The sequence below is a fragment of the Rhopalosiphum padi genome, chromosome 2, assembly GCF_020882245.1.
Source record: "Rhopalosiphum padi isolate XX-2018 chromosome 2, ASM2088224v1, whole genome shotgun sequence".
NCBI classification, from domain to species: Eukaryota; Metazoa; Arthropoda; class Insecta; order Hemiptera; family Aphididae; genus Rhopalosiphum; species Rhopalosiphum padi.
Genome location: NC_083598.1, coordinates 17,238,459 through 17,249,339, shown reverse-complemented (window position 1 = coordinate 17,249,339; position 10,881 = coordinate 17,238,459). Strand labels below are relative to the sequence as shown.

The following is a 10,881-nucleotide window of genomic DNA, read 5'->3' as shown; positions in this document are numbered from 1 at the left end:
AACGACCGCGTATATACGTACTGCGTACGAGTGGACGGGCGGTTTTATGCAACAAACCTTGTATCGCGGACACAAGATTTACGAGTTGATTCGATTGACTGTATTCCGATGTTAAATAGTAATACGGCGAAAACAACACCCAACCGTGTTCGCACTTTGTTGAACAAACGGAAGCACTTGTCGCGAACGGCTTCGGTCGCACTGCGAGAATTCGGACGGGCGATGGCACGAAGCGAAAAGAGCTAGCTATTTGCTTGGCGCAAAAGCCGGAACAAAATATATAAATTATAAATCGCGGACACGGGACGTGTGCGGCACGACGATGAGCGCGAGAGCTCGGACGTGCGTAATCCAAGGGCGGAATACGGCGATGGCGCAACGGTTTTGCGATGACCAACGAAAACAAAAGACTGCTTCGCTAGACGGACGGTAAAAGACAAAAGACACGGCGGCGGGGACGGCGGAAGCATCAGCGGTCATCGGTTAGACCGCGACGGTACGGCCCCCCTCCGGGAGGGGACAAAGTTTACACGCAGCTGTGTCTGCTGTACATCGCCAGGGTGGCAACGTTACGACGCAGGACTTGTGGCCGCTCCAAATTAAAATATTAAAAGTGTATCCAACAATAATAATTATTATATTTGTAGAAGTGCGTAAAATCAACAAATGATCGATAAACTAAGGATTGGATTTTAATGATCCAAAAAAATGCGAAAATTACCTAGAAAATTCAAAAGATGCAAGTTAGAAATGCATTAGTTATTAATAATAGCTTAAAAAAAATGAAAAAAATATATGCTATTTACATAAAAGTGTATTTATTGTTTTTTTTAAATAGTATATCTGATGACAGGTGGTATTAATGGGGCTTCAATCGTTATCTATTATCCGTATATCATGTAGAAAAAATGAATAAATTTAAGTTCGTATTCAACAACTGCTGCAATAATTGAATTCATTATGTATAACTATATAGAAATATCGTATTACGAGTCGTTGGCCGAAAATTTTTGAATTTACGTTCATTTTAAAAACAAATTGTAAAAAATGTTCTAAAAACTCAAAAAATGGCAGAAAAATAACAAAAATGCCTTTAAAAGTTAAATTTTTCAAATATGAAAAAAAAGTTACATTTAAATAATAAGTTTTACCCAACGATGTCTATTTTGTGCCTGTCGTCAGAGGTGTAGCCAGGATTTTGCTAGGGGGGGGAGGGGCTAAATACTTTTAACTTGAGTTATTGAAAATCAAAAACAACAACAAAACGAAAATACTGATAACATATTAACATATTTATACTATTTTAAAAAATTAAAATTTGTAAGACAATTTCCATAATAATTAAATTGAAATATTTCAAAACAATATAAAAAATACGGCCAATAGCCCCTTTAGCCCCTCTTGGCTACGCCACTGCCTGTCATCAAGGTTTGGAGTAGATGATTTGCTCCAAATTTCAATGTAGAGAATGAATTCTGATACAAATGAAGAAACTCTTTTTTTTTACAGGAGAGATCAAAATCAGGAGATGTCTAGTAATTTTTTTAAAAATTAGAAAAAACTAACAATAAAATACAGTGGGAAAATAGGAATAATTACGCAATACCTGCATGCAGTTTTTAATTTGTATACATACATTTATTTTATTTTTGTTGTTGTAATTATTCAAAAGGGAATAATCGTACCAACTTAAAATTTTAACTAAATGTGTTGCAATTTATTATGTATATTGTATATCTATTACAATAGCCTATTCAATGACGGGGTACACTCGAAACCTATTTTACAGCAAGGCGAGCTTTCCAGTTTTCATTATTATTTATTTAAAAAGTCACTTACTACACTTACTCTACTTTTGGTTCGTAACACCATCGTTAATCTCGTTGCAGTCTTAATATAAAAGATTTCCGTACGGATGAAAATGATGGATTGGCTGATCAGTTACTCACGTTGTACTTATATTTATACATTATTCGTCGAATGTTCATTGAAACGGACGTTTATGCATCAACTATATAATGGCATATTTACAATAATAAAATATTTGTAATGTATACTTATAAGTTATAACTATATATTTATATTATATTTAATACAAAGATTCTTTAAAAATAATTGGATTCCATAATGAACCATTATCATAGCTAAAAAATCTGTCACAATGCACAATGACTAAAAAAACTTTTACACCGGTCCAATGGATCATCATTATTATACTCGTAGTGATTTACCCGATAGACAGAAAATTATATCATCCCATTCATCCCGTCTGTGGTATATTTATTCTGAAATAGATATTAATATTATATTATTATATATTTATATTATGTATTTCCGTGTGGCCAGGTTGTCCATCTTATTTATTAAATTCACATTTTTTTTGTCATGGAAATTTAAATATACATCATAAATATTGCCTATCACATAATTTTCACCACTCACCAGTTCTTATCAAAACAATTTTAGAAAACAAATATTTATGTGATAATACAAGTACGTTGAAAATAGGTATACATACAATTATTATATTTGTGAATAATTTATTTATGTATATCTATTAATAAATACCTATAAATAATGTGTTTAATGCAAGTTCATAATTAATAATCCTATACTAAGAAAATTTAATCTAGAAATTTCCAAACTAAATTATATTTTGTTAATAATATGAAAAAATATCTTACACGTGCACTAGTAAAAATTATTTTTTCTGTTCTTATTGGTTTTTGATGCTCGGACAAAGTACATTTATAAAGTTATAACTAATTAAGTCATATTTATACGAACGTTCTGGTTTTCATTCAACATCAATCTAGTTTTGATTTTAGCCTAAACATTTTCCTAAATGTACTAAAAAGAATAAGTTAAATATATACATTAGCATCATAATTATATGAAAAGTTGTAAATTTATTTCAAAATTCTTGAAAATTAGTGTTATTCAATTTATAAAAAATTTTTGTAAAAAATCAGTTTTTATCATTCACCTAAAAAATTATTATATTTATATTTAAAAACAATTAAATCTGTATTTATTTAACACAATAAGTAAATAAGATGATAATTCAATATACACAAAAAATAATATATGAAAACATTACGAGGGGAGTTATCTAGTGATGAAATCTTTTAGAAGAATCAGTTTATTTATTAACTAATTTTAGTCTCGGCCAATGCGTTTCGAGGTGGCATGGATGGTTGCCAGGAGGCAGGAAGAGTGTGTGATGATAGGCGAGAGACCAAAGAGTTAGGATGGTGACGAAGTTTTAAGTGAAATATTTGGTAATGGCTTTTGGTTAGTTGAACAACAGTTTTAATTTTCAAGCCTTTGTGTAAAGATTCATTTATTATGTACCAGGCGGAAGTTGTTAGGCGAGAAGTAATAGATTGAAAGGCGTGTTTTGAGAAGGTTTAGCAGATCTCTATATTTACATACCGTGAGCCCAAATATGTCCAAATAATGAAATAAATAATATACGTACCTATATGATGTGTGTATTGTGTATATAATATCTTTAGCAATTATTTTAAAAGTAAATACTCATTTTCTCGAAAAGTATTATTAAAGTTTTTGAACACATATTTTGCATAACTTGAAGTCAGTATAAGTCGTATTTTTTTTAGAATAGTCATAGAGTAAAACCAATACGCAATGCTTATCTTAAAATGTACTTAATAATAAAATGTGTGTATGAAGAAAAATTCTGAATTAATTATTTTCTACATTGTATACGCATTAGTAATTACTATTTAAAACTATTATAGTTTCATTATATATATAATGCAATTATAATAAATTTCCTTGTTTGATCAAATAATGTTATCTAAATATTATCTATAATTGTGTAAGAATTTAATAAAATTATATATATATATATATATATATATATACTATTTAGGTATATAATTTACATATATATACTAGTATTTTATATAAATTCATATTATTGACATAAACACAAGTGCGTATTAAAAGACCGTTCAATTGAAATCAGTGTTTTTGTATTTAGTCGTATTTATAACTGTTGTAGGTATTTAATTATCACCGACTACAATATTTAATATTTAGACACCGTGAAAACGATTTTGACGAAATGTCTGCAATCTTAAAGTATCCAATTGCAACAACAATTTTGTTTTACATGTTGACCATTTTTGTTTTTACCCACGATATTTCATCGGGAAGCGGTAAGTTTTACCTATTATTTATTATTTATTTATTTACCTATTATTTATTATTTATTTATTTACCTATTATCCACATATTTACGGTATAAATTGTACTAATCGTTTGATACTACTTTATGCACCTATTATATTATAAAAATAATATATATGTTATATAATAATTTTATGAATTATAAGAGCAGTGGTTAATACGAATTAATTTAATAATATAACCCTATTTGTGTCAAATAAAATTAGTATATTATTTGAATCAGATAATTTAAGTTTTGGATTTAAATTTTAGATTTTGAGCGGAGCTATGAATGTATTGATTTTATAATAATGTATGTTTTTTTTCGTGTCATTACCTTTTGGAGAAGTAAAAATGTTTTGATTTTCAACTTAAGTGGTAGTTTCTGGTAGTTAATATCCAGTTCTCTAGTTGGTACTTTGGGGAGTTTAAAGAAAAAATTCCTAGTACTTATCTTAATATTTGATAAAACAAAAGAATAAAAATTAAAAATTAAGGAAAAATGAGAATTTTGACTAAAATTTAACCAAAAAAGGTTCCTTGTACCTAAATTGTTAAAAGAAAAAAAAATAAGCATAAATCCATAAAAATCCATTCAAAATCCTTGAAAACTTAATATTAAATCCCAAAAAAGTTTTTCTTATTGATGTATGAAGTATAAAATAGTCATTAAAACATGTTATGTGAAAGAATTCAATTTTTTCAATATTATTATAAGTTTATTATTATTAGTAAAAATAGTTATGCTATTCAGGATGAAAAGATACAATCAAAAACGGGTTTGACTTGAACTAAATTTAGGTGAGGTTCATGCACTTCAATAACAATATAATTAAATATTAAAATATTGTAAAATATCAAATACATATTTAGAATAAATATTCGTTTTTACATTTTTTCAGATTCAGTCTATGAATTAAATGAATTTAATGCTGGACGAGAAAATTATTACGATAATGACTTTCATCGTGAGGAATACGAACTTTACCAAACATCGAAACATGTATTTTACTGGCTTTACACAAGGTTGAATGGTTAAATAGTATAAAATATAATATATAATAATTAACAGCTAAATTCGATTATTAAATAAAATTGATTGAAAGTTTTTTTCTTCAAATTTAAGAGATAACACCGACGGTCAACTTTTAAATAGAAGTGAGCAACACATGATTGAGTCGACGACGTACAACGAAAATAATCCAATTAAAGTTATAGTTCACGGTTGGCTTGGCACTACTCAAGAAAAAGATGGCGTTTGTTCATATAACGTAAAATGTAAGTTTAAACATTTTTTTTCTAACAGTGGCTGGAAAAATATAATTTTTGACTTTTTCCTAATGCTTATTAATGAATAGTTTATACTTAGTTTACCTATTATTATTTTTTTTTCTTAATGTATTCTACTTTTTTATATTATTACTTATAGATTATTCATAAAACATAATTTATTAATTGTGAATACTAGTTTAAAAAAAGTAAATCTATATCTTATATAATATATTGTATAACTTCTATACACTTTTGAGGAAGTTACTAATTGCATCAGTGGCGTATATAGGGGGGGTTTAGGGGTCAAACCATCCCCTTGGGTTTTTTTTTAATGTTATTTTTAATATTTGCTTGCGTTTAGTTACGATAAATATCAATTGATCAGTTGCGTTTAATATTAACCAGTTAACCAAATATCCAAGTATGAAAACGTTGGAATTGATTGGCATACTCTGAAAATGTACTTTAACTTAATATTTTAATGTAATACTTGATCGATATTAGACATAAATGTATTTATAATTCATTTTAGGAGGATGGTGTGTATAATAAATACTGTATAATATTTTCTAGAGAAGGTGGAGGAATTGGGAATCAAAAACTTGGATTTTTAGTGGAAATTCCTTTTAAGAGATGAAAAAATGATGTAGAAATATTTAATAAACACTCTGGTTGTGAATACCATAAATCCAATATGTTAAAGAGTATAGATCTAAAAAATGTAATAGAAAAAATAACCAACTCAATTAATATTCAAATTGATTCAAATGCCAAGAAACAAATAATTGAAAATAGAAAACGATTATGTCCTATTATAGAGACTATTATTTTCTGTGGTCGTCAAAATATAAGTCTAGTAATAGTAGTAGTCTAGGTATGTAATATTGTAAATACGAGGAGGTTTATTTTTTTAAAATTTTTATAAGAATGAAAATATAATATTTAATCAATAAATATTATGAAATAAATTTAAAAATGTAAATATAGATAATAATATTATTTGTAGATATATTTTTATTCCTGTAACCACCCCCGTAAAGTCATTCTGGATACACGACTGTTAAAGAGTATTAAGTATTGTTTAATGTACAGTAATTTGAGCTATACAATTTTGAAATTTTTTTTATCTAGTTAACTTAAAAATTTAAAAAATGTTTTAAGCATGTCCTGAAAAGTTTGGGTACTTTTTCGTTATCATACTCCAATGACTGCCGGCGGTGACTGGAAAATACCGGATATCCTTTTATCGTACTCCACGCCGTTTTTAAATATTAAAACTATAATATAATGGTGTTACAATTATACTTGTTTTATTTTGTAAAAAATGTTTTAAAATTAATTATTATCATATAGGTGTTAGGTATAACAATAATATATTTTTTTTAATAAAATATGAATAAATGTACGATATAAATATCAATCAATATAAAATAAAGATATTTATGAAGGAGACATGCATTAAACAGTGATGGTTTATTAAAATTTAATTAAATAAACTACAGTTATTGGACTTTGCATGTAGTCACAAAGGAAATACATATATAGGTACCCTACTGTCATTTAAGAATCTAACACGGATCGATGAGTTACTGGTCTTTAATTTTGTTCTTCAGTCAAAGTTCAAAATTTTGTATAGGTATCTGCAAAGTTATATTTTTAATATATCTGCATATTATGTTGAAATGCATTTTTATTCTCTAAAAATTATAGAGAACAATTACCGAAAAGTACTAAAAAATTAACTAATCTGGTTGTTTTACTCAGCCTTTAGATTGTGCAATGCGATAGTATAATATTATAGAAGATATAACATAAACACATAATATAATTTTGTTTTTATTATTGTATGAAAATAAATATAAATGTAATTCAATAAAAATATGTAGGCACGGGTGATTTTTAGCCGTTTATAAATGCATAAATATTGTGTTTTTTTTTTAAAGCTTTACAATATTAAGACCTAAACTAAATTGTTAGTTATTAGCTATTACTTATTACTTATTTCTATTATAAAATATTTTTCAGCGTATTTTAAAGTGGGTGAGTACAATGTGATCTGTGTGGATTGGAAACAATATTCGACTGATATATCATATGCGGTCGCTAAAGCAAGGGCCAAATACATTGCTCGAGATATTGCCAATGTGTTGACGAAGATTACATACAACATGACGAGAGCTTACGATAAAGTGCATGTGATAGGACATAGTATGGGAGCGCACATTGCCGGATTCGTTGGAAAAAATTTACCTGACCTTCCTCGGGTTACTGGTAATCAAAATTATGCATGCTAAAATATTTAATACTTTTAAATAAATAATAATTAATATTGAATCGATTAATATATTATAATCATAATATAATATTATACTATAATAGTTATAATTAAAATCTCATTGTTAGCCGAGTTCTCATTGTACATGAACAACTAAGAATCTTTGGAGAGGTAACTCCAACTGTATAAATACATTTTCACAAATACTGCAAATCATAAATTAATTATTAATTAATTATATAAATTAGTTGTAGTATTTTTTATTGCTATTTCAATCAATTACTAATTGAAAATATTTCAAAATTCATAATTAGTTATTTACGTTTTTATTAAATATTATGTTTCAGGATTAGATCCCGCAAAACCGATGTACGAGAAAAGTAGTCCAGAAGATAGACTAGATGAGACTGATGCGATATTTGTTGATGTAATACATACTAACGCTGGTCAAAACGGACTTGACAAATCTATTGGTGATATAGATTTTTATCCAAATGGAGGAAAAAAGCAACCAAAATGCGAAAAATCGGATAAATGTGATCACTTAAAATATTAATCGATAACTAAACGAAAAAAAAATATCATAATTTAATATGAACATTGTTGATAGTAGTTATCTCAAATCAGATAATGAAAACCGTTTTGGTCTATTTTTTCTGAAAAATTTTACGTTTTTTTAGTTAGATTAAGTTTCTTTTAACTAGAAATACGAAAATGTCTATACTACAGATCGGTTGTCAAATTTCGAGTATCAAACTAGCTTTATTTATACTAGCTATATTATACTCGACCGTTTTAACTTATTATCAGATTTAAGATAAATGTTTTTAAAGCCTGTGTTCGTAACGCTCAAAGTTTCAAACAGTAGTTGGTTCTGGGCCAAGACCACTGACTTGTGTTTATGAGTTTACTCATACAGTTCTATTACCATTATACTATTAGATATTTTTTTACAATAAGTCCACGTATAATAAGTTGCCTATCTAATATTCCTAAGAATGGTATGGAGTGGATAATATAATATATTATATTTTTATTGTAATATTATTATATATTTTCCCTTGATACACATAAGTTATTTTGAACTCAATATTTAAATAATATATTTATAATATGTTTATTTACAATAAATATTATTGTTCAACATTTAAATTTTTTATAACATTTTATTAAAATTGTCTGGATGAAACTCTTTAAATCGGGTGTCTTATTTAAGCAATTTATAAATTTCGTCATCGCTAACGCGTGATTTTTATGTTAGTCGTAAATGATTATTAGTGTACATTCACAAAAATATATTTTCAGAAATTGTAATGAACGTTTATATGTATTTTACAATATTTGGAAATATATTTTTCAGGCATTACTTTAAGTTGATTCGAAAATGTGGACCCAACGTCGCCTAAATAAAGTTTTATTCTTACATAAAACAAAAATTTCGATAATTTTACGAGACTTAATCGTTTCTACTGGAAAGTCATTTTTTCTATATTGCTGAAATAATTTAATTTTAATTTTTCGTGTGGTCTATTACAGTATGGCTACCTTGCCACGTAACTGGGAATTGCCTGGAAATTTTCCCCCTTGATAAATAGTAGGCTACAACTCCTTTAGCGTATATACATATAACGGCATAGTGTTGGTGGTGACTTGTCGCGCATATTATTATATAGATATGGTGATATGGTGTGTTTATAGCTGGTTCGTGCAGTCACGTTTCATCCTATCATTACTATGCACACTCCATTTGGGCCAAAGAAGATTATATCGCATATAAGTGTCCCAGTTGGGAAGACTACGAAGCAAAAATGTGTATCAACGCTAACACAACTTACATGGGCGAATTCGTAGACATGGATGGGTTCGTGATTTATTTGTACACGTTTTACTTACCGTTGTTTAAATAGGTAATAAAATATGATACATTTATTTTGTTTCAGGCAAAACGGCGTTTATTTTTTAAAAGCGGACGTTCAAGATTAGTAGAACACAAAGCGATGCACAAATTGGTTTCTGAATAAAATTTTGAATTTATAATATTATTAAAATAAGCGTTAACTGTTAGTTGTATACATTTGAATTGTATATTAATGTTCTGTAGAGCTGTATAATACTATCTACATTGATACCTTTTACAACATACATAAATATAAGTTTTGATCTTTTGATTGACTCGCTGTGGTAGAATAAAATTATTTTCATACTACACACTTATTTAATTGTATAACGATTTAAGTTAAATATATAATTATAATGTGATATCGTATATTGTTTTATATTATTAATAAAAGATTGTATTAGTCACAGAGACATGTACCTATGATATGTATTATGTATACAATGAGATTGCAGTTGATTCAATATTATGAGTTTATGATATACAGATTCATATTATTAAGGCGAGTATTGTGCAAACGGTTCACCCCCGTGTGGCAATACCACAAGAAAAAAAAAGATTTAGGCGTTTTTGCTATTGCCTTCATATAACTTGCATATGTGTAAGAACCGGTAACTGATAACTGAAAAACAACATCTTGGATAATAAATATTAAGTATTCCAAAATATTAATAAAATTAACGAAATATATTGAATCAAATCTTGATCCAGTTGGTTGTCATTAAATTCTTATAAATAAATGAACGAAAATAAATGATGCCGAGGGTGGAGTAACACAAAAATTCGTAATTTTTAATTAGCTAAAAATATTCAACATCAATATTGGAAAAATGTTAACACTGTAAATTCAAATGTTTGGTGGTTTTTTTCTTTCTTTTTAAGAGTACCTATAATAATTAACAAAACATCTAATCGTACAATTTTTTTTTTGTTTATTTTTTTATCCTTTTGTAGTTTAGTATTGACTATATAATTAATAATATTCTTATAGATAAAAAAAAATATAAAAAAATATTGATACATTGTCGTAATCTGGCTACATATATTTTCTCGGCTTGTTCAGAATTTATAGACACGTGCAGTACGGAGCAGAAAGTCACTTGAGATAAGATACCGGTTTTTATGTCTGTAGTACAATTCTAAAGTTCATTTTTCTATAGAATTTCATATAGTCATACTTAAACCGTAAACCGTTCATTGGTTTTTAGCTGTGTTATTACTGACTGATGGAAATATAATA

At 27.4% G+C, this 10,881-nt stretch overlaps 1 protein-coding gene and 1 long non-coding RNA gene across 3 annotated transcripts; one reads left to right on the top strand and one right to left on the bottom strand.

The window, feature by feature from the left end:
- Window positions 1-280: 280 nt before the first annotated feature.
- LOC132920496 (uncharacterized) lies at window positions 281-3,705 on the bottom strand. 2 transcript variants are annotated; one of them, XR_009660733.1, is made up of 4 exons: window positions 3,482-3,705; window positions 2,232-2,285; window positions 1,840-2,011; window positions 281-721 (listed from the first exon to the last, which is right to left on the bottom strand). It is a non-coding gene; the product is annotated as an uncharacterized LOC132920496 (long non-coding RNA). The 2 variants fall into 2 exon arrangements; XR_009660734.1 differs by having other exon boundaries at window positions 1,849-2,011.
- Window positions 3,706-3,949: 244 nt separating this feature from the next.
- On the top strand, window positions 3,950-10,010 carry LOC132920494 (inactive pancreatic lipase-related protein 1-like). Its single transcript, XM_060982928.1, has 7 exons — window positions 3,950-4,187; window positions 5,100-5,223; window positions 5,324-5,475; window positions 7,495-7,740; window positions 8,092-8,280; window positions 9,443-9,605; window positions 9,685-10,010. The coding sequence occupies exons 1-7, from the start codon at window positions 4,094-4,096 to the stop codon at window positions 9,725-9,727; spliced, it is 1,011 nt and encodes a 336-aa protein (XP_060838911.1). The 5' UTR covers window positions 3,950-4,093; the 3' UTR covers window positions 9,728-10,010.
- Window positions 10,011-10,881: the final 871 nt, after the last annotated feature.